At 55.4% G+C, this 20,264-nt stretch overlaps 11 protein-coding genes across 11 annotated transcripts; 7 read left to right on the top strand and 4 right to left on the bottom strand.

The window, feature by feature from the left end:
* Positions 1 to 189: 189 nt before the first annotated feature.
* Positions 190 to 2,330, top strand: L969DRAFT_44775 (uncharacterized protein; the record flags this gene model as incomplete). Its single annotated transcript, XM_014714486.1, has 7 exons — positions 190 to 222; positions 262 to 431; positions 493 to 580; positions 628 to 716; positions 763 to 1,969; positions 2,019 to 2,231; positions 2,280 to 2,330. 7 exons carry the CDS (start codon positions 190 to 192, stop codon positions 2,328 to 2,330), a joined length of 1,851 nt encoding a protein of 616 aa, XP_014569972.1.
* A 137-nt stretch (positions 2,331 to 2,467) lies between these two features.
* Positions 2,468 to 2,896, bottom strand: L969DRAFT_44851 (uncharacterized protein; the record flags this gene model as incomplete). The annotated part of the gene is made up of 1 exon (XM_014714485.1): positions 2,468 to 2,896. One exon carries the CDS (start codon positions 2,894 to 2,896, stop codon positions 2,468 to 2,470), a length of 429 nt encoding a protein of 142 aa, XP_014569971.1.
* Positions 2,897 to 3,184: 288 nt separating this feature from the next.
* Positions 3,185 to 5,110, top strand: L969DRAFT_44589 (uncharacterized protein; the record flags this gene model as incomplete). The annotated part of the gene is made up of 9 exons (XM_014714484.1): positions 3,185 to 3,373; positions 3,421 to 3,603; positions 3,844 to 3,883; positions 3,973 to 3,987; positions 4,049 to 4,083; positions 4,140 to 4,196; positions 4,284 to 4,373; positions 4,434 to 4,769; positions 4,808 to 5,110. The coding sequence occupies 9 exons, from the start codon at positions 3,185 to 3,187 to the stop codon at positions 5,108 to 5,110; spliced, it is 1,248 nt and encodes a 415-aa protein (XP_014569970.1).
* Positions 5,097 to 5,936, bottom strand: L969DRAFT_15376 (uncharacterized protein; the record flags this gene model as incomplete). Its single annotated transcript, XM_014714209.1, has 1 exon — positions 5,097 to 5,936. One exon carries the CDS (start codon positions 5,934 to 5,936, stop codon positions 5,097 to 5,099), a length of 840 nt encoding a protein of 279 aa, XP_014569695.1.
* Positions 5,937 to 6,159: 223 nt separating this feature from the next.
* Positions 6,160 to 8,039, top strand: L969DRAFT_70844 (uncharacterized protein). The gene is made up of 5 exons (XM_014714483.1): positions 6,160 to 6,600; positions 6,658 to 6,710; positions 6,766 to 6,816; positions 6,867 to 7,663; positions 7,715 to 8,039. Exons 1-5 carry the CDS (start codon positions 6,545 to 6,547, stop codon positions 7,991 to 7,993), a joined length of 1,236 nt encoding a protein of 411 aa, XP_014569969.1. The 5' UTR covers positions 6,160 to 6,544; the 3' UTR covers positions 7,994 to 8,039.
* Positions 8,040 to 8,153: 114 nt separating this feature from the next.
* Positions 8,154 to 11,004, top strand: L969DRAFT_44821 (uncharacterized protein; the record flags this gene model as incomplete). Its single annotated transcript, XM_014714482.1, has 8 exons — positions 8,154 to 9,374; positions 9,429 to 9,535; positions 9,587 to 9,755; positions 9,807 to 10,004; positions 10,053 to 10,178; positions 10,223 to 10,517; positions 10,566 to 10,846; positions 10,888 to 11,004. 8 exons carry the CDS (start codon positions 8,154 to 8,156, stop codon positions 11,002 to 11,004), a joined length of 2,514 nt encoding a protein of 837 aa, XP_014569968.1.
* On the bottom strand, positions 10,936 to 11,471 carry L969DRAFT_58344 (uncharacterized protein). The gene is made up of 3 exons (XM_014714481.1): positions 11,334 to 11,471; positions 11,154 to 11,279; positions 10,936 to 11,096 (listed from the first exon to the last, which is right to left on the bottom strand). The coding sequence occupies exons 1-3, from the start codon at positions 11,389 to 11,391 to the stop codon at positions 11,068 to 11,070; spliced, it is 213 nt and encodes a 70-aa protein (XP_014569967.1). The 5' UTR covers positions 11,392 to 11,471; the 3' UTR covers positions 10,936 to 11,067.
* Positions 11,443 to 13,007, top strand: L969DRAFT_22007 (uncharacterized protein). Its single transcript, XM_014714261.1, has 5 exons — positions 11,443 to 11,473; positions 11,531 to 12,036; positions 12,092 to 12,144; positions 12,193 to 12,457; positions 12,482 to 13,007. The coding sequence occupies exons 1-5, from the start codon at positions 11,471 to 11,473 to the stop codon at positions 12,993 to 12,995; spliced, it is 1,341 nt and encodes a 446-aa protein (XP_014569747.1). The 5' UTR covers positions 11,443 to 11,470; the 3' UTR covers positions 12,996 to 13,007.
* A 26-nt stretch (positions 13,008 to 13,033) lies between these two features.
* On the bottom strand, positions 13,034 to 15,893 carry L969DRAFT_299374 (uncharacterized protein). Its single transcript, XM_014714480.1, has 7 exons — positions 15,275 to 15,893; positions 15,150 to 15,223; positions 14,921 to 15,100; positions 14,484 to 14,872; positions 14,390 to 14,430; positions 14,226 to 14,341; positions 13,034 to 14,176 (listed from the first exon to the last, which is right to left on the bottom strand). Exons 1-7 carry the CDS (start codon positions 15,611 to 15,613, stop codon positions 13,072 to 13,074), a joined length of 2,244 nt encoding a protein of 747 aa, XP_014569966.1. The 5' UTR covers positions 15,614 to 15,893; the 3' UTR covers positions 13,034 to 13,071.
* On the top strand, positions 15,821 to 16,123 carry L969DRAFT_92583 (uncharacterized protein; the record flags this gene model as incomplete). Its single annotated transcript, XM_014714479.1, has 2 exons — positions 15,821 to 15,942; positions 16,000 to 16,123. The coding sequence occupies 2 exons, from the start codon at positions 15,821 to 15,823 to the stop codon at positions 16,121 to 16,123; spliced, it is 246 nt and encodes an 81-aa protein (XP_014569965.1).
* A 349-nt stretch (positions 16,124 to 16,472) lies between these two features.
* On the top strand, positions 16,473 to 20,155 carry L969DRAFT_92581 (uncharacterized protein; the record flags this gene model as incomplete). Its single annotated transcript, XM_014714478.1, has 9 exons — positions 16,473 to 16,614; positions 17,058 to 17,242; positions 17,280 to 17,323; positions 17,479 to 17,672; positions 17,734 to 17,847; positions 17,903 to 18,082; positions 18,141 to 18,343; positions 18,396 to 19,271; positions 19,325 to 20,155. The coding sequence occupies 9 exons, from the start codon at positions 16,473 to 16,475 to the stop codon at positions 20,153 to 20,155; spliced, it is 2,769 nt and encodes a 922-aa protein (XP_014569964.1).
* Between the last annotated feature and the right edge of the window lie 109 nt (positions 20,156 to 20,264).

The raw sequence follows: 20,264 nt of genomic DNA, 5'->3' as shown, positions 1-20,264 counted from the left end.
GTGCTAATGCTATGCAGTGACGCAACTATGACTAGTACTGAGAGTCTTGTCACGTTTTGTTGCCAAGTCTTGTTTGCGCGGAGTGAGGACGAAAGTGCAGCTCGTCTTTATATGAATTCTGGGACGCGACGAGTGCAAAGATGATCAAGAAATGGCTGACAACAACATTTGACGCGTCGCGTGCCATTCATGATCAACAGCAGAAGCGAGCGCTTCATCATGGTCAGCTTCAGCGTTGTTCGATCGATCATTGTGTGAAAGCATGCAACTGAGGCTATCATTGGCGAGCTTCAGGCAGGCCCTAACAAGCTGACAGAAGCATTCATACCTCCCCGAGTTCGCACAAAGGCGACAATGGCGTGTGACATGTCAGACAGTCGCATTGCAGCCGCCTACGAAGCTATACAGCATGCTGCCTCGAGTACAGACTGGTGTGCTGCTCAGCTCTGCAAAGGCGTGTTGCGATACTGATCGTCGAAACGTCGATGATAGGTTCGTGCTTGGCTATCGCGACTCAAGAGACAAGCTCGAATTATACGCTTCGGGCGCGGCACCGACGTCGGAACTCGTCAGAGAGCTCGTACGCTCTCCCGTGAGGCTCTTGAGGTAGAGCTGATGCGATGGCAGGAATCGACACGAGCTCAAGAAGTGCACTTTGGCCTCCTCAGGCTCGAGAACAAGCTCATCCTGTTCACATACTTACCAGACGACATCAGGTGCGTCATGCTGCCTGCAGAGGCTTTAAGCCGACGAGTAAAGCAGTGGTGTCAAGCGGGCAAGGGCGCTGGTGCACTCGCGAGCAATAGCAACAACTTTCAGAGCGCATCAAGCAGTCATGACTGTGCATGATTTGTCAAACTTTGATCAAATCGCTCGCTCAAAGTTACGACTTGACGGCAGCACGACCCCATCAATGCCGCTCAACGGATCTCCGCGATTTACGAGCGAACGTGAACCTTCGCCGCGCCTTGCAAATGGTGAGGGACGCGCGTCGCCTCATTTCGTAGCGCCCATGCCGGCTCAAGCTACGACACCGATCGTGTCCGTCTCTTCAGCCTCGCCTGCATCTACCTCACAACTTCCGGCGCTACCCAGAAGCAACGATAGCTCGCAGCGGACAAGCCTAGAGCAGTCGCCTCTGAGTCCCGCACTCGGCTATGCCTCTGCTCAATCTGTGGCCTCAAAAACAACCTCGCCGCAACCATCTGATTCGCCTGGTACAGGCAGCGCTGTTCCACGTACGCCTCAGATGTCTGCATCTCCAACCGGACGGGACTTCTCGTTACCTCGGCGCACGAGTGCTTCACCTCGGCAGATCTATTCCTCGCCAGTACTGAATGGTTTCGGCAACGATCAGCTGGATCGAACCGCGATGATCAGAAAGTCTTCACTTCGCCGTGACGGTCCAGGCAAACAGTATCCCCAGCAGCCACGTAGTCCCAGTCAGCGGAAGCTCAACGACAGTATGCCTGCAGCAATTGGCGTCGTTGGATTAGGTCTGGGCAATGGTCTAGAGAGCATATCGCTCGAAGACCAGAGAGCACGAGAAGCGGAACGAGCAGAAGCGGAGGGCCTTGCGAGAGCCAGATGGGACGCAGAGGCCACGGAACGGCAAAGGCTCGACGAGGCAGAACAGCTGAGGTTGCAGCAAGATGAAATGCTCAGGCGGAGAGCGTCCGAACGCTTACATCGCGAGGAAGCAAGGAGGTTAAGGCAAGCAGAACTAGATCGACAGATGGAAGAAGCGCGGGTCGCTCAAGAACGAGAAGAGAACCTCAGAGCAGACTCGAACCGCGAACGCGAGGAACGTGAAGCAGAGGCGAGCAGGATGGCGCAAGCACGGCAAGAGCAGAAACGCCTGGCGAAGCAATCAGCCATCGAACAAGTCGTCAAGCGAGCCCGAGAGCTGAGGGAACCAGCATCAACGATCTTGTCCGGCTATGTGACGGCTCAGCCGCGAAACGCAACGGTGCGTCCCCATCGCCCGCCTTTCGTTGCGAGACTGACGCAAAGTACAGCTATGGAAGCGAAGATGGTTCGAGCTCAAGCCAGCAGCCTTACTCTTGTTCAAAGACGACGCGCCAACGAGCAAAGCGCTCGAGACTATACCTTTGTCGGCTTCCAACTTCAGACGGATTTTGCTCGATCCAGAAGACATAGCGATTGTCAACTCATTCAGATTGGACCTCTACGACGATCCGGAGCCGTACTTGTTCTACTGCGACGAATCAGTCAGTCCAGCTTCTACAAATTGAGGACCGCGCTGAACGGCTTTGCAGGACGATCGCGAATTGCTTGTGCTAGCTCTGAAAAGCGTTTGCGGACATTGATTGTCACTTGTACATAATGCGATGCACAGTGTCTCATCAGCTAAGTCGTACACACTATACACAACAGGAGGGGCAGCGATACCGCCGATACATAGCAAGCCGAGCAGAGTGGTGGGATCGTCAACACGGGCGCCAAATTACGGATTCGGCGGGGGCGCAAAGGATATCGTCGTGTTCCTCGAGAATGCGAGGTTGTATGCGTCTGAGCTCAGCCTGATCTGAGATGGTAGCTCCATGGAGCGTCTATTGTTGCCCTCGGTGGATAGTCTCGATAGCCGTCGACTGAGCTCCTCGGAGTCGATCGGACCGGGCGGCTCTGGTTTAATGCCTGGATCTGCAATCGCGTTCCAGACCTGACTGTCCTCGAGCCTTGCGGCTCTAGCGCTTGAATGTGACTGGACGGGTCGTAGCTGGTTCTTTGTGCTCGTTCGTGATAGCGAAGTGGAAGCTGGCCGCAAAGAATTGGTCTTCTTGATCGTGAGTGTCTTGCTCTTCTTCGAGCTCTTCTCGGAGCTCGATTCGTCGCTACTGCTCTTCTTGAAGAACGAAAAGGGGAAGCAATGCATGCCTCGTTATATCGCCTTTCGATCATCGTCAGCGCGTGTTCGAACGTGCATGGACGACTTGTCAGGACTCACCGTTGATGGCTGCAAGCGAGTGTGATCTGTTCTGTGCAGCGCACACGACCGTCGATCGCGCTCGAAATGCCAAGTCGTTCAGTGCCGAGGTCGTGAAAGTGCCTCGGACTGACGCGGAGAATGTGCCGAGCTCGGGAATCTGCGAGAAGTCAGCGATCGACCAAAATCTCTGACATCGCTGAGCCAATAACCTGACCTGCTCGACTTGCTACAGCTATGTCTTGGCTTTGCCCGGTCTACCTACTCTCCTCATGGTTGGGACTCGACTCGCATGCTCCGACACTGGGCAGTCCATCGTCGAGCATATTGCTTTATTCCAGACTAAGACCAGGCTCATGCTCATGCATTCGACAAAGATTCCCACGCGCAAGTCTCGTTCATGACGAGCGAGCTCAGCATGCTTCAGTGGCGTGCTGACGCTCTGCCTTTCACCGTACATCGAACGTCAACAGCAGCTCGACAGACAGCGTAGATGGGCATCAGCGAGTGACGATGCTCGTGTTCGAGCTGTCGTGTGCGGACGCCCAGAACAACAATCCCAAGTATCGCATCAACGCTCGCCAAAGCCGTATGATACGACCCAGGACGGTGACGAGGTAAGCAGAATCAGTGGTTGGCTTGTCTCGAGTCCTGTTGTGGCCTCGAGTGCATCACAGCATGATGAGCATTGCATTTGTAGCAGCTCTCACCGCGTGGCATTGGATCCTGAGCAATCGCCGCTGGTTGAGAAGGCAACCGGTGAGAGGCGTGCAGGTCGAATGTGAGCGATAACTGACACGTATACGGCGCCTGGCTTTTTTTTTTTTAAAGACAGCGCGCCGTCGCAGCCCAGCGACAGTTCGACGAGGTCGACGTTGCTACCGACGAGCTCATAGAGAGACAGTTCTCTGGGCACGGTCAAGATGGCAGCAGAATGTACGTCCCTCGCCAAGACAGGCGTTCTCGTCTGCTTTCGAACGCGATGCTGACCGAGCACGCATATGGGCGATACACTGATCTCACAGACGATCTGCTTTTCAGTCGGTTGCATCCATTGATCTACTGACATCAATTTAGCTGATCCTCATCTCCTTCGCGCAGAGCTTCTGTTGATTGGCGACTCGGGCGTTGGCAAGGTAAGCACGGATCGGTTCTATCGGGCTATTCGCTCACATCACTGCGCTGTTCACAGTCCTGCTTGCTGCTCAGATTCGCAGACGACTCGTACAGTGACAGCTACATCAGGTCAGTCACGTCCCGAGAGCCTCGAGTCGAGCTGACGCGTGAGCGTGCCTGACAGCACAATCGGCATGTCTCGCTTTGGCACCTCGCCAAGTCATCCTCACTCATGCTGACTGCGCTCACAGGCGTCGATTTCAAGATTCGCACTATCGAGCTAGGAGGCAAGACAGTCAAGCTGCAGATTGTGCGTGATCCCACGCCTCAGCAGACGCGTCATGGCTAACGCCTGCGCGTTCTCCTACAGTGGGACACTGCAGGTCAGGAGCGATTCAGGACGATCACGTCGAGCTACTACCGTGGAGCACACGGCATCATCGTCGTCTATGATGTCACCGATCAGGACACGTTCAGCAATGTCAAACAGTGGCTGCAAGAGATTGACCGATATGCTTGCGAGGGCGTCGACAAGTTGCTAGTAGGCAACAAGTCGGATCTCCAACAGAAGAAGGTCGTCGACTATACCGTCGCGAAAGAATTCGCAGATCAACTCGCTATTCCCTTCCTCGAGACGTCAGCCAAGAACGCCACAAACGTCGAGCAAGCTTTCCTCGTCATGGCCGAGCACATCAAACGAAGGTCAGTCTTGACGTATCACTATACTTCAGTCACTTATGTGAGATTGGACGAACAGACTTGCGTCATCTGCTGTCAACTCGACCGCTGGAAAGCAGACCCTCAAGGTCGGTGGTGGCCAGAACGTGCAGCAAACGAGCGCTGGCGGCTGCTGCTAGACACACGCATTCCAGTCTTCGTCAGAGGCTTCTAAGTCTCTCAACTTCTCTGTCACACTCGCGGCGCTCTCAAAACGATAAAGCTAAAGACTGCGAGCGAGCGGAAGAGTACGTCTCATTGTTGGAGCAGAAACGAGCCAATGTACAGCTTTTTTGCTTTTTGAGAGGTGCATGCTTTATAATTTCGTGAAACAGCCTGCTCCTGCTACTGTCGCGCCGCCATCTGTTGCGATGGACTCGCCACTGACATGTGCGCCTGCTCTCGAGCACAGGAAAAGCAGGAGACCTGCCATATCCTCCGCGGTGCCTATCCGTCCCATCGGGTGACCTTTCGCCAATGCTTCCTCGTGTTTGCTCAGGCCATGAGCTGTCATCTTTGAAGGATAGACGCCCGGTAAGATCGCGTTGACAGTGATGTATCGCTTCGACAGTGTGACGCAGAGTTGCGAGGTCAGATGAACGGCAGCTGCTTTTGAGGTGTTGTACGACCAAAGACCTACGCCAGGATCGCTCAAGCCTGTATCCTCTGTCCTCGCATCTCTCGCTGCCACGCTGGCGATATTGATGACGCGCCCAGGATTGATATTATCTGCGTCTTTTGCGAGCAGCTCGGTCAGGCCGGCGGTGACAAAGAAGAGAGAATTGACATTGACATTCATGACTTTGGTCCAGCCTTGCTCGGGAAAGTCAGCGTAGGGTGCTCCCCAAGTGACGCCCGAGTTGTTGACGAGAATGTGGAGCTTGTCGATCTTTTGCTTGACGGCATCACAAAGCGCATCACAACCTGCTTTGGAGCTGATGTCGGCAACGATGTAGGAGCATTTGCCCGGGCCGGCAGCATTGAGCTTGTCGGACACTTCCTTGAGTTGTTTCTCTTTCCGGCTAGCAATAATGACGTTTGCCGAATTTTGTACGAGCGCTGCTGCCATCATGGCACCTAGTCCACTACCCCCGCCCGTGACGAGGGCATTCTTTCCATTCACACTGAACAGGCTTGTGATCGCCAATGACGACATATCGGCAATTGCAGTTGCTTGTCAAGGGTGCAACAGTGTAGGCTTTCTCGGACAGCGCACGGGCTGCCTTTCGACAGCTAGCTTGTACAAGATGTGAGGAACGGTCGACAGGTGGAACAGAGCGTTCAAGTGTCACTGGACGACGACTGATGTAGCCTGACGAATTCGATGCGAGTAAGGCGAACGGAGACGTGGAGACAAAGCGCGACGACGACAAGATTCGCTCAAATTTCCAAAGTCAGCAAGATCCGACGGAGTGCTGGCATATACAGTCGATCGCAGGCTACACCGCCAAAGACTGTGCACATCACGCAGAGGACAGCACCAGACCAGGTCAATACCGCCAAGATCTCTTCCCTCGCTCAAGAAGACGGATTGCCGTGCGCTTTCGCCCGCGAGAGGGACAGAGAGCCGCCCGATCTCTCGTCCACCCAGCTACGCTGACGCTTGCGATCTGGAACTGACAAGTCTGCCCAACCTGTCTCGAGACCGAGTGCCCAGACGGCTCGCTCTGTCCACCTGTACCTGTTCAGCTCGCTGCAATTAGCAACGCCAAACGCAAGTCAACGACAACGACGGCCGAGTGAGATCTCGGACGATTGCCCAGCATGGCATCGATCATCAACATCCGTACAGATGTCAAGGATGCTCACTACCGGTACAAGTCAGTCTGGCGCGTTGATCGTGTCGGGAGCAGTGGCTGATCTCGCGCTTACGTCAGGATGCCGTCGCTCCTGATCAAGATCGAAGGCAGAGGTAACGGTATCAAGACGAGTAGGTCGACCTTCCACAACCACACCGTCCGGGCTATCACTGATCGTGAAAGCAGCTCTGCCCAATATCAGCGACGTTGCCAAAAGTCTTGCTCGTCCTGCAGCTTGTAAGTTTCCTTTGGGAAGCGCACAAAGTAAGGCTGACTCACCAGAGCAGACCCGACAAAGTTCTTCGGATGCGAGCTGGGTGCTCAGACGATCACCGATGACAAGAACGACCGATTCATCGTCAACGGTGCACACGATCTCTCGAGACTTCGCGAGCTGCTCGATTCCTTCATTGACAAATTTGTCCTTTGTCCTTCCTGCAAGAACCCAGAAACGGATCTGGTCATCACCAGAGATGAGATGATCTTGCGCGACTGCAAAGCATGCGGCCATTCCGGTCGGGTCGACATGGCTCACAAGCTCACCACGTTCATCCTCAAAAATCCGCCAAAGAAGGAAAAGAAAGCAAAAGGCGCGACGAGCAAAAAGGGAGCAACGAAAGGCTCAAAGGCCGCCGATGGCAAGGCTGACAACGGCGATGTCGACGAGGACGTCGATTCGAATGATGAGATGACGCGCAAGATTCAAGAAGGCGCAAAGGAAATGGAGATCACCGCTCCTATCTCTCCAGCTATCGGATCGAAGAATGGCAACGCGGACGACGATGATGCCGATTGGTCTGTCGACACGAGCAAAGCTGCTGTGCAAGCTAGAATGGCTGGACTACAGGAAGGTGTTCAATCATCGCTCATCTTGGCAGACGATGAAGCCGAAGAAGGACCTTACGACGTCTTCGCAAAGTGGGTCGCCGAGAATCGCGAGGGTGCTTCAGATAGCGACATCTACAAAAAGGCAGTCGAGCTCGGTATTGAGAAGAAGCACAAGACGCCCCAGTTTCTCGTATCTGGCTTATTCACCGAGGATGTCCTGGCAGAGATTCCCAAGCGCAAGCTCATCATGAAGAAGGTGCGTAAGACAGTCATACTAGCGCGCATGAACTCACAGCCTGACATGCAGCTCACGCCTGGCGATTCGGAAAAGCATGCAAAGTCACTGCTCGGCGGCTTCGAGAAACTCGTGGGAGATACCTACCCCGATCTGACGCCCAAATTTGCCAATGTGCTCATGCTGCTCTATCAGAACGACGTCCTGCCAGAGGAAGACGTGATCGTGCAGTTCACAAAGGTCGCGTCTTCAAAGTATGTCGACAAGGAGACGAGCAAGAAAGTCAGAAGGGCGGGCAAACCGTTTGTGGCCTGGCTCGAGGAAGCCGAGTCCGAGGATGACGAGGAGTAACGATCTGCATGATCTGCTGTAGCCCCGCTCTGTACTATGTTGATGGAACCTTGCCCGTTTCGAATTTGGGCGACTGTGACGCTCGTGACGCGCGCCTTTGTCCGCTGAAGCACACCGAACCATATTAGCAGCGCCGATGGGTCTGTGCTGACAGATTATGATGAGAGCGGAAGATGCGACGCAGAGCTTGAGCATACCAGGCAGCTCAGGCCAGGGGAGCAAGCCGAGATCGGGCTCACGATCGCCCAGTGGCTCAGTCATCTCTGCAGCCTCGACGCTCGGGCGTCAGTCACACTCGAGCACCTCACCCGAGCTCAGCTTCGGCTCGATCGTCTTCACCATGAAGGGCAAAGATCTGATCAAGCCAAGGATGAGCGAGCTCACTCCGCCGAGCAACATGCTTGGCTTTGCGACCCACACTCCGAAATCCAGCAGCCTCGCAAAAGCCTCCAGTAGCGCCACGAATGGTATGCCAGCGGCTGAACCGCCCAGTCCCGCTCGTAGAACGTCAGCTCGCACTAGTCCAGCTACGACGCCTAGGTCACTGAAGGGCAAAGAGCGAGAATCGAGCGCAACACCGACTTCGTCACCCGACACTCCGTTCCAGCGGCTACCGAGCCGATCAGCAGACTCACCTGGCTCACCCACCGCAGCTAGATCCAAGTCACAGCTAAACGGTCATACGTCAAAGACAGATGGCATCTGGAAAGATCGCGCAAGAAATCCCAATCTGCCCACTGCCAGAGCAGCTCCTCGTTTGCCGCGGCAAGCTGCAGGCTTCACTATCGCGGACAACTTGAGACCGCCCGTATCGGCTCAAGTACCGAGTATGCCTCCGCCAAATTCGACTGCATCCGAGCAGAGCAGGGAGGAAAGCTCGCTCGATCCGCCAGTTTCGGCAGAACCGACTCAGAACAGCCTCGTCGGGCCGCCTACTGGCCAGCTAGAAGCAATGAACATAGCTAGAAGCGCACTGAAAGACACATCGCCCAAGCCAGCCGTCAAACCTTCGTCGTGGGCTGCCTTGTTACGCAAGCCCGAAAGCGAGAACGGGCAGCGGCAGGCGAGTCAACAGCGGACAGCTCAGACGAATGGTCACCTCGACGTATCGCCTCCGCTCAAGCGTCGCGTATCGATCCAAGTGCCAGGAGCGTCAGAGCCTGTCCTTCCTGGCATCTCTTCCCCTCCCACAGCCTCGACCGAATTTTCTGCTTTCGGGGAGACACAGACTAGCCAACTTGATGGGCCGAGTCGGCCGGTCGTTGCGCCAAGATTGGTGACACTTCAAGACAAGCTCGGATCGGTCGTCACCCGCTTCGATGCACCTGCCTTCTATCCACGCGGGCTGGTGAATACGGGCAATCTCTGCTTCGCAAACACTGTGCGTGCCTTGCTGCCGCTCGCTCGAATGCGCTTCTCACACGAAGATTTACAGATCTTTCAAAGTTTGCTGTATTGCGGGCCATTCTATAATCTGATCAGTCTGTTAGGGCAAGAAACCTCGTCAGATCTGGGCGGAAAGACGCCTCTTATGGAAGCCATGTGCGTAGCGCCCGGTTTGACGTGCGGATCGGTTGACCTGCGATCTTACAGGATCGTCTATCTGCAGCTGTTCCGCATCATGAACAGGCAAGAGCAAGATAAATTGAGCGCGCTAGACGCAAGCCCACCCGAGCCTCCCACAGCTTCCGATGGCGAGCCTTTCGCGCCGGAGATGCTCTACGATGCCATGAAAATGAACAAACGCTTCGATCAGATGCGTGTAAGTCGGTAGCGTACGATTTAGCTGATCCTTTGCTTAAGATGAACGCAGCGTGGACTGCAAGAGGACGCCCAGGAGTTCCTCGGCTACTTCCTGGACACGCTTCACGAAGAGGTTCTTTCGGCCATCGATCGTCACGATGAGCTGCTTGGTAACAGAACGCGACAAGCTGCTCAAGCAAGCAACGCGCCTGCCGATGATGGTTGGCTGGAAGTGGGCAACAAGGGCAGGACTGCCACTACCCGCAGCGTCAGTAGTTTGCACAGCTTCGAGTGCTTGCGTTGATACATGACTCAGTCCGCTACGCGCGAGTCACCAATTACTAGCATCTTTGGCGGGCGGCTTCGTTCTGTGCTGCGGTGTCCGGGCCAGAAGGACTCTGTCACCCTCGAGCCTTTCCTGCAGCTCCAGTTGGACATAGAAGTAAGCTTCATATTTTCCTCACAGCTCAGGCTTACATTCACCAGGAGCCGGGCATTCATACCATAGAGGACGCCCTCATTGGTCTCAGTCAGCCCGAGCTTCTTCAAGACTTTGCGACGCAGCAAGGTCAAGTCGTCACAGCGAGCAAGCAACTCTTCCTCGAAGCCATTCCGCCCATCCTTGTGTTGCATCTGAAAAGATTCAGCTACACGAGCGCAGGAGGGATTCTCAAGAGCAATAAGATCATTGGCTACGATCTTGACCTCGACTTGCCGTCTGCTATCCTCGCGCCTAGTCTCAAAATGCAGACCGGTATTCCACGGTATCAACTGACATCAGGTGCGCAGTTTCTGTTTGCGTGTGCACAGCCCGCTGAATCGCAGGCAGTCGTATATCATCACGGCAAATCCGCTTTAGGTGGGCATTACACGGTGTCAGTGAGGCCGCCCGCTCCTTTCGCGGCCAAGCCTGCCGGAACGACCGCGGCGGAAGTCTCAGCCAATGAGGCGCAGCAATGGTATCATTTAGATGATACGCATATTCGCATGGTCCCTCCAGCTCAGGTGGCCGTCAATCGAGAAAAAGAGATCCTCAGGCTCAGCTTGCCGAGCGCGTCTGCTCTCGGCGGCACGATCGAGAAGAGCGCATACTTGTTGTTCTACCGCCGTGTTCTGTAGAGCATCATTGCAGCGCACATTGTTGACCAAAGCCCGGCACCACGAGCGAGCACGCGCGCAAAGGTAATGCAAACGCTTATAGCTGGACATGCTTCCCCTCGCTGCCGGTCCGAGCTCTAGTGAGATGGTTTGACACCCTTTGCTATTGATTCGCACGGGTCAGCCCATTCAGGTCGAGGGACGGGGTCTGCCCACCATAAGGATTTCTCGGGTCATTCGCATATGTAGGCGATTTGAGCATCTGTACAGCGTTGGCACATCAGCCATCGAAAAAGCGCTTGTGTAAGAGAGCGCGTACGCTTGTTTGCAGGCCTGCGATGACATACAGCGTAATACCGCCGGCGACGATGAAGGGCGCCATTGGCTTCAGAACAGGCGTTGGCCAGCTTCGTAGTCCGAAAAACGCCATTGCTACTGTCAAGACCTGTAAAACGTTGATGTATCAGCACGTTGAGAGCGTGCAATGGCTTGCACTCGCCTGTCGATAGCAACGAGCGAGTTCGCTGGCCGACCGTCTGCAGCGTCGAGCCTGTCATATGTTTCGAATAGCCGCGTGATATATCAAATAGACCCGTGACACCCTCCAAATCACGGACAGCGCTCAACTTGACGGCCATGGTAAGCGCCCGACAAACAACACTTTCAGCCCAGGACTGACCCATGTCACGCTCTCAGTCGCTGAATCCGGCAGAGGTCAGCGCGCCCGGTGCTGCGCTGGCGAATCCGTCGAACGTCTTTGGCACGACCGACATCTTCGGCGATGGCGACGTCTCAGAGCTGTCCTCAGTAGCAGATACAGACGATGAGGAGCCTACCGCAGGTCTCTCGAGGCTCGTGCCTGCCAAGCGTTCAGCTTCTGCCTCTGCTTCAGCTGCAGCAGACTCGGAGGATGATCCCGACTTAGCTGGCGGCTTCGTCTCGGAGTCGTCGTCTGATAGCGAGGCAGAAGGTCAGGCAGATGAGTACATGGAGGACGGAGCGGCGAAGGCCAAAAAAGCGCCCAAAGTGAAGAAGGCCAAGAAAGTCAAGCTTAATCCTGATGGGACGCCAAGACTGCCCTCGTTCAAGAAGAAGAGAGGCGAGGCTCGCAGCGGCTCGGTTGGCACGCCTGAGAGCAGGGAGCGCTCAGGTTCGCTGCCTGGACCAGCTACAGCCAAGCCAAAGAAGAAGCGAAAGTCAAAGTAGGCTCATGCTGATGATGTACGATACGCGAGCTGATGCGTCGCACGACTGCAGGAAAGCGACAGAGGTCGTGGTAGAGGACGAGATGCCCCTGACCGACGAGCAACGTAAGTAGCTCGCCGGTCGTGTGTTGCAAGGCTGAAATGCAGGTCCAGGACGACAACGAGAGATTCAGGAACGTTTGGATGCAATCATCAAGGCAGGCAGCAAGAAGATCACCAATAAACGCAGAGCAAAGGACGACGAGGATCTCGACGAGGAAGGCGGCGAGCTCGTGCTCAATCTACGTCAAGACATGCTCCTCGCCGCACAGCAAGATGCCGACGACAACATTGCCGGTCGAATTGCCTCTGCTCGTCTAGCCATGCTGCCCCGCGTCACGCAGACCTACGCAAAGAACGCTCTTTCGATCCTGGTGAAGTGTATGAGCTGACTGCTCAGCAGGACTTATCTCGAGGCAGCATTCTTCGATGCCAATCTCTACGCCTTCACAAAGTGGCTCGAGCCATTGCCGGGCGACAAATCATTGCCCACCCTCAACGTCATGCGGGCCCTCTTCGACATCATCTGGCGGCTGCCCATCGAGACTGAACACCTGAAAGAATCGGAGCTGGGCAAGATCGTCCTGTTCTACTCCAAGTGCCCTCGCGTGCCGCTCGACGTGCGGAGGAAAGCGCAAAAGCTGGTCAACAGATGGATGAGGCCCATCATTCGCTCGTCTGCTCAACTACATCGCAATGTCGAGGCTGCGCAACAAGCTAGACCAATCAAATTGGCATCACAGAAAGTTCGAAAAGGGCGAGTACCCACAGAGTTCGACTCATTCTACAGCATTGCTCCTCAGACTGCACCGGATGTGAGAGCACGCCAGGACGCCGGATCAAAATCTACTGGAGCAAAATACCGTGATATCAAACGCAAGATTGCAGCCAACAAGGCCGAATTGCGTCGTGGCTGAGCTGACTAGGACTCGCTTCTGTATGTATTGTACCCGAGCGAACAGATGCATAATGACACGATACAATGAACATGACTTAGTACTCGTTGAGCTGAAGCCGCGTGCCCACAGGCGCGTAGCGCAACTTTTGTTCTTTCTTGACTGCGTTGTAGTCGATCACATCGTAGAACCCGTACCCGCTCGTCTCATCCTCGTCGTCAGCAGAAGTGTCGATACCATTGGTGTGTCCGGCGCTGCCCATAGAATACGAAGGACGTTCATTCGCTTGGCGATGAAGCTGCAAGATCAGACGTTGGCAATCGAGGAAGTAAGCCCGCAAAGTGTCCAGATAACGTTGTGTCTGTAGATGCTTGCTCGAAGCAACGATGGACACGGCATCGTCCTTGATGATATAGCCTATGCCGAACCCGTCTGGCACAACGGGACCGAAACCGAAAAGACGCAAGCAGGGATTACCGCAATTGCTCGTGCTGATCGTCGTGTGGTTGAGAGTCGCATAGCCTGGATCGCGGAACAGCGCTGGAAGGGGCTTGCGGTGCTCTTCGTCCGAAGTCGAGTCATGCGACGAGCCAGAACCGTCCTGATCGCGCGAAGCGAGGCAGTACATTGCGTACAGCACGCGATCTTGCCCCTGGCCAGCGGCACACTTCTTCGTCAGCTCGGTATGGGTCTTGCATGCGGCGCGCAAGGCATTGATCTTGTCTCTAGCTGGTGAATCTGAGCAGTATGCTTTCACAAACTTGACAGACTCGGGCTGTACCGTTCGAATGGCTTCCGTGCGACCGTGAAGGAAGGTCTTGGTCATTGCAGGTTCATACGTTGATTCGGTACGCCCGTAAAGTGAGAAGTAAGCAGCCTGGAACGCCATCTGAACGAAAGCGTCGGGCGAGAAGCCATGTCGAGTGATGAAGTTCTTGCCGTACCCGTCAAAATCGAGGGCGACGACCTCGTTTTGACAGATGAGATCGCTCAACCGTGTCTCTGCGAACCGAACGCCCGTCTTGACCTCGGGTGTGAGATGCCAGACGAGCTTCTTGGGCGTTGTGTCAGGATGCTCTTCTTCGTCTCCATCCTCGGCCGCCTTGCCATTGGGCGTGGGCTTCTTACCGCCTCCGACCGCCCAGGGCGATGTCTGAGCTTTGAAAAGTGTGCCTGCTTGGGGGTTGATCGACTTTGCAAATCTGCACTCTTGCTCAGTTCGTCATGCTGATACCGTGCCGAAGCGCCCACCTCAGGATCAACTCGAGGTATACATCCGCAACGAAACGCAAGACCGAGTGCCCGTCGACACCGCTGTGCTCAAAATTGACACCAGCCGCACCGTTTGCTGCGACGATGATTTGCAGCTGCTTGATAAATCAGCGTCATTGAAGGAGACCAAGGAAATCGCGCACCTTGTCGTAGTAGCGGTTGGTGCATGTGCCAACTTGGACGCCTGTCGGAGCGAGCTGGGTCAGCATCTCGGGCCTGATAGCCGGCTTTGCTCACCTTTCTCCAGCTTATAAGTGCCACAAAGCATGTTGTTACACATCTCCGAAGCAGTGTCAGGATGAGCATCGTCTAGGCAGAGAATGAACAGTGCACGATCAACGACGTCGAGACAAGACTTGTTGCCCTTGTCGCTACTGAGCGTATCGCGAAGATCTGCCCAGACTTTCCTGTTCTCCGTGCTCAGGACGCCGATCGCGCCCTGTGCAACCTGGTTGGGCGGCGTCTTGTCTGCCTCTGCGATGATAGCTTGCAAGTTGAGCAAGAGGGCGCGTTCGGTAAGGCAGGGGCGATGCTGAGAATCGAGCACTTCGAACCAGAAGAATTGACCTCTCCGCATGACGACGATGTGACGAGCTTCGGGATCGACTTGCATTTTGCAGCCCGTTCTGCTACACTGTTAGTCTTTTGATCGCAACAAGGCAGAAAGAGCATACTTTGTGGGTATACGCGAAGTGCCAAAGAGTCGAGTGTACTGGTACATATCAAGGGGTGTGCCTCTGAACATGTCTGGCTCGAGCTCGCCCGTGCGTAGATCGTGGATGAAGCCGAGCGAGGCAAGGACGAGAGAGGTTGCTCGCATGAGCTGCGAGCCTCTCGAGGGTGTAGGGTCATCCCTGATAGTCTCTTCAGCCCGTCCACATTGCCACTATGGCTGCTGCTCACTCGAGGATGAAGAAAGGGTTGAGAGAGAGGACGACAGAATCCGAGTGCGACAAGTAAGCATCATCCCAGAATTCCTGCTTGCGTGCATGAGCGGCATCCGAAGCGCGACATGCGTTGCTGCTCACCTCGATGTAGCTCGCTCGCTTCTCCGCATACGCTTGCAGCTGCTTGGTCAACCGTTCACCTTCGCCGCCCGCTCGCTTGAAATCCTCGACGACTTTGATCGTCTGCGCATGTTCTTCGGGGCTCTGAAGCGCTTCCAGTGCTCTCAGATAGCGCTTGCATGTGTCCTCGAGCGGAGGAATGGGCAGATGCGGTAGCTTGTCCTGGTACTTCAGCGTCTTGCCTCCAGGCTGGATCGCAGCCGAGTTGGATGGGTTGCGACTGAGTTTGGAGCTGGCGGGCACAGCTATAGCGCCGCCGCTCGAGTCTGTCGTCACTTGCGTGTGCGAGCTTGCCGTCATGGTGCGCGTGGCCGGTGGACAGGAGGGGCCCAGGCTCTGAGCTATATACACGACAGAAAGAAGAGCCGATATGTTCCGTGCGTCGCGGGGTAGTGACCTCCTCTCCGATCTCCGGGGCACTACGATCAGTCACGATCAGCCAGCCAGCCAGCTGCTTGTCATGTCACACAGGACGTATGCATTCTATTGAACACAGAGGGATGCATCATGCACCGAGCACCTGCTGGCAAGCTTGCTGCCCTGGGCAGTCCCCACAGCTATCTTGCAGCAGGACGCACTCAGACGTCCCCAGACAGAGTGCCTTCTGCCAGCAGAGAGAGCCCAGCCAGGTTAGCCAGGGAGGCTGGCCACCCTGCAACAGTGCGCCTGCCTGCCGAGTAGTGCAGATCTACGGGTCGAAGGGTCGATGAGACGCATTTGAGTTGCCAAGCTGAGTCGCCAATGGGTGTCGATATAGCCATGCCCGACGATGCTCGCCGCAGAAGTCTAGATTGTGCTATCGTGGCCTGATGCAGCGCACAAGAAGAGACTGCGGCGCTCTGACTGTGACACTGATCCTGCCTAGAAAGCGACTTTCTCGTTAGCGAGCGCGTGCAGCTCTTCCTCTGTAGATGTCCGACCGAGAGCTTCATTGCGCCCCGGATAGCGTCCAAAGCGACGTATGACGTCTCGATGTAGCTTTGCGTAATGCGCAGCTTGCTCCAAGGTAGTCTGTACTTCTGACGCCGGAAAGCCAGACTGTTGGATGAAGCTCTCGTCTTTCTCGTCAGGCTTATCTTTAGCGAGCTGCTCACTCAGTCGAACAATGTCTTCCTGGCTTTCTAGGTCTTCGTGGTGCATGATGGGTAGATAGACGAACATGCGCTCGACCCTGCTGAGCTCTTTGTCGACTTTGCGCGCCAGGCCTGCTCGAACGATATCCCGACAGAGCGCGTCACCCTCGAATGCTGTGCTTGTGCCTCTGTACATGTTGCGACTGAACTGGTCAAGTGTGACGATGAGTGAGAGCGTATCACGTGGGGTAGTCTGCCATCGGGCTCGTAGTGATTCATCTCGCTTGATGGCCTCGAGAGTGGATGAGAAGCGAGCTCGGATGTCATCGTCTATGCCGTCCGGTCGGCCGAAGAAGGTCTGCAGGTGGTTATCCCGCACGAACCAGTACGACCACACATCATCGGGCGTCGCCAACTGATTTGTCGGGCTCGTCATTGTACGTATGATCGATGTCGCGCCCAAGCTTGCACGCTGACACAGATGACCGCCGGCTAGTGAAGCTCGCAGGATGCTGCCGAGCATGCAGCTGTAGGGGGACCACGTCAGTCGCAAGGAGCTCGTCAGATCTGAGCGCTGCCAGCTTCGAGAAGGTCGCGAACGGTGATGACGTGTCAGCGGACTCAGACGCGCAACTGACGACGCTCGCATCATCGCCTGCATCACCAAGCAGCTCGGTCATCTACAAGGCACAGACCGTCCGGCGAAGATAGGCCGAGTCAGGTGAACGGACCAGCATCAAGTCAGCAGAGCGGAGCACGTAGCTTAGCTCGATCATCGGCTACATCTCAGGCCAAGCTCGCCACTCCTCGACTCGACAGTACAGCCAGCTCGCGTCTAGCGGCAGATCGTCATCATGTCGAACGATCCTTCCAAGGCACCTCCTACCACCAAGGAGGCCGATGAGCTCGCTACATCTATCCTGAGACCCAAGAAAAGGTACGCACACGCCTCCCTTTCATCGTCATACCATCTTGCTGACCGTCTCCCGCCTTTTCCTCCGCCTCTCTTATCGACCTTGTCACGTCGCTCTGACCGATCCACGATGTGCCTGAACGCTCGTCTTGTGTTGGATGGCACAACTCCACGCGCAGCCCAAACCGCCTTGTCGTCGATGAAGCGACATCCGATGACAACTCTGTTGCCACGATCCATCCCAACACGATGGAGACGCTCTCGCTCTTCAGAGGAGACACGATCATCGTCAGGGGCAAGAAGCGCAAGGACACCGTCCTCATCGTCCTCTCCTCAGAGGAGGTCGACGAAGGCAAGATTCAGATGAACAAAGGTACGTACCGCTCTGTCTACTGCCGTGTCTTTGTCTGCTGACCTTCTGCTCTCGCTACCAGTCGCACGGCATAATCTGCGCGTCAAGCTTGGAGATGTCGCCAATGTCCACGCCTGCTCCGACATCAAGTATGGCAAGCGCATCCACGTCTTGCCTTTTGATGACTCTGTCGAAGGTCTGTCGGCTCCGATGGCATCAATCTTTGTGCTGACGTGCCTACCCGCTCGCAGGCCTCACCGGCAATCTGTTCGAGGTCTTCCTCAAGCCTTACTTCCTCGAAGCCTATCGTCCCGTTCGCAAGGGCGATACTTTCCTCGCTAAGGGTGCTTCCCGCTCAGTCGAGTTTAAGGTCGTCGAAACAGATCCTGCAGAATACTGCATTGTCGCCCAGGACACTGTCATTCATACTGGTCGGTCTACCCGTCTATTGCGCGTAAGCATGCGCTCAACTATAGCTCTTGTCTACAGAGGGAGAACCTATCAAGCGCGAAGATGAAGAGGCCAACCTGGCTGACGTAGGTTACGATGATATCGGTGGCTGCCGGAAACAGATGGCCCAGATTAGAGAGCTCGTCGAGCTACCCCTCCGCCACCCGCAGCTGTTCAAGTCGATCGGTATCAAGCCGCCTCGAGGCATTCTCATGTTCGGCCCTCCCGGTACGGGCAAGACAGTGGGTCATCTGCTGATCATGCCTTGTACCTGGGCTCATCTCGACCTTGCAGCTCATGGCGCGTGCTGTCGCCAACGAGACGGGCGCATTCTTCTTCCTCATCAACGGACCAGAGATCATGTCCAAGATGGCCGGAGAATCCGAATCCAACCTCCGCAAAGCATTCGAAGAGGCCGAGAAGAACGCACCTGCTATCATCTTCATCGACGAGATCGACTCGATCGCGCCAAAGCGTGACAAGACGAATGGCGAAGTCGAACGACGTGTTGTCTCTCAGCTACTGACGCTCATGGATGGCCTCAAGGCTCGCTCCAACATTGTCGTCATGGCTGCAACGAACAGGCCCAACTCGATAGACCCCGCACTTCGACGCTTCGGTCGTTTCGATCGTGAAGTCGATATTGGCATCCCTGATGCGACCGGCCGACTCGAGATCCTGCGCATCCATACCAAGAACATGAAGCTCACTGACGATGTCGACCTCGAAAAGATTGCGTCCGAGACGCACGGCTACGTCGGCTCAGATGTCGCCTCGCTATGCTCAGAGGCAGCCATGCAGCAGATCCGTGAAAAGATGGACCTCATCGACCTTGACGAAGACACAATCGATGCAGAGGTGCTCGATTCGCTCGGCGTTACCATGGACAACTTTCGCTTCGCGCTCGGCGTCTCCAATCCGTCTGCTCTTCGCGAGACAGTCGTCGAAGTACCCAATGTCACTTGGGACGACATTGGCGGTCTCGAAAAGGTCAAGATCGAATTGCAAGAGACCGTACAATACCCTGTGGAGCACCCAGAGAAATTCCTCAAGTACGGCATGTCGCCCAGCAAGGGTGTCCTCTTCTACGGCCCGCCTGGTACAGGTAAGACCCTGCTCGCAAAGGCTATCGCGAACGAGTGTCAAGCCAATTTCATCTCGGTCAAGGGTGTACGTCTTCTTTTCTAAACGCTACTTGCATGCGTGCTAACGTATCCGTACAGCCTGAGCTCTTGTCCATGTGGTTCGGAGAGTCAGAAGCTGCAGTGCGCGATATATTTGACAAGGCACGCGCTGCCGCACCCTGTGTACTCTTCTTCGACGAGCTCGATTCGATCGCAAAGGCACGAGGCGCATCGGCTGGCGACGGTGGCGGCGCAGGCGATCGTGTAGTCAACCAGATCCTGACCGAACTCGACGGTGTAGGTGCAAAGAAGAATGTCTTTGTCATCGGTGCGACGAACAGACCGGATCAGATCGACTCTGCGCTCATGCGTCCTGGTCGTCTCGATCAGCTCATCTACATCGATCTGCCGGATCAGCCCGCTCGTTTGTCCATCTTGAAAGCAACCCTCAAGCGTTCACCCATTGCGCCAGATGTGGATCTCGACTTTTTGGCGAAGAGCACGCATGGCTTCTCGGGTGCCGATCTTGCTGAGATCTGCCAGCGCGCTGCCAAGTTAGCCATTCGCGAGTCGATCGAGAATGACATTAGACGGCAACGCGCTGCCGACGAAAAGGCAGCCGCTGCTGGCGAAGGTGCTGAGGGCGAGCAAGAGATCAAGATGGAAGATGCCGAGCCAGAAGTCGAAGAAGACCCAGTTCCTGAGATCACTCGCGTACACTTTGAAGAGGCGATGAAGGGCGCAAGACGCTCAGTTTCGGACAGCGATATCCGACGCTACCAGATGTTCCAGCAGACCTTGCAACAAGCTCGCTCCTTCGGCGGCTCGTCCTTCCGCTTCCCAGATGCAGCAGAAGCAGCCGCAGCAGGCGCACCGGCGGGTGGTGCTGCGTTCGGTCAAGACGAAGCCGAGGAAGACTTGTACGCGTGAAAATGACGGGCAGCAAAATTGCAATGACATTTCATAGACTACTTGAGCTTCACTGCGTGCTCAACGATATTGTCTCATCACATACGATTCCATATATTCAAACATCAAC

The sequence above is a fragment of the Mixia osmundae genome (assembly GCF_000708205.1).
Source record: "Mixia osmundae IAM 14324 unplaced genomic scaffold scaffold_2, whole genome shotgun sequence".
Classification (NCBI taxonomy): Eukaryota; Fungi; Basidiomycota; class Mixiomycetes; order Mixiales; family Mixiaceae; genus Mixia; species Mixia osmundae.
Note: the sequence above shows the minus strand (reverse complement) of the source record. Positions and strands in the feature narration are given on the sequence as shown.

What these genes read in the sequence shown, in the direction of transcription:
- L969DRAFT_70844 (XM_014714483.1), top strand. Translation starts at nt 6,545, where the DNA reads ATGGCATCGATCATCAACATCCGTACAGATGTCAAGGATGCTCACTAC. An exon ending in AGGTAACGGTATCAAGACGA is followed by an intron (nt 6,711 to 6,765) that starts GTAGGTCGACCT and finishes TCGTGAAAGCAG; the next exon opens with CTCTGCCCAATATCAGCGAC. An exon ending in GCAAGCTCATCATGAAGAAG is followed by an intron (nt 7,664 to 7,714) that starts GTGCGTAAGACA and finishes CCTGACATGCAG; the next exon opens with CTCACGCCTGGCGATTCGGA.
- L969DRAFT_58344 (XM_014714481.1), bottom strand. Translation starts at nt 11,391, where the DNA reads ATGACAGGCTCGACGCTGCAGACGGTCGGCCAGCGAACTCGCTCGTTG. An exon ending in TCGCTCGTTGCTATCGACAG is followed by an intron (nt 11,280 to 11,333) that starts GCGAGTGCAAGC and finishes AACGTTTTACAG; the next exon opens with GTCTTGACAGTAGCAATGGC. An exon ending in TCGCAGGCCTGCAAACAAGC is followed by an intron (nt 11,097 to 11,153) that starts GTACGCGCTCTC and finishes AACGCTGTACAG; the next exon opens with ATGCTCAAATCGCCTACATA.
- L969DRAFT_22007 (XM_014714261.1), top strand. An exon ending in AAGAAGAAGCGAAAGTCAAA is followed by an intron (nt 12,037 to 12,091) that starts GTAGGCTCATGC and finishes GCACGACTGCAG; the next exon opens with GAAAGCGACAGAGGTCGTGG. An exon ending in GCCCCTGACCGACGAGCAAC is followed by an intron (nt 12,145 to 12,192) that starts GTAAGTAGCTCG and finishes ATGCAGGTCCAG; the next exon opens with GACGACAACGAGAGATTCAG.
- L969DRAFT_299374 (XM_014714480.1), bottom strand. Translation starts at nt 15,613, where the DNA reads ATGACGGCAAGCTCGCACACGCAAGTGACGACAGACTCGAGCGGCGGC. An exon ending in CCAACCGCTACTACGACAAG is followed by an intron (nt 14,342 to 14,389) that starts GTGCGCGATTTC and finishes TTTATCAAGCAG; the next exon opens with CTGCAAATCATCGTCGCAGC. An exon ending in TACCTCGAGTTGATCCTGAG is followed by an intron (nt 14,177 to 14,225) that starts GTGGGCGCTTCG and finishes GCAAGAGTGCAG; the next exon opens with ATTTGCAAAGTCGATCAACC.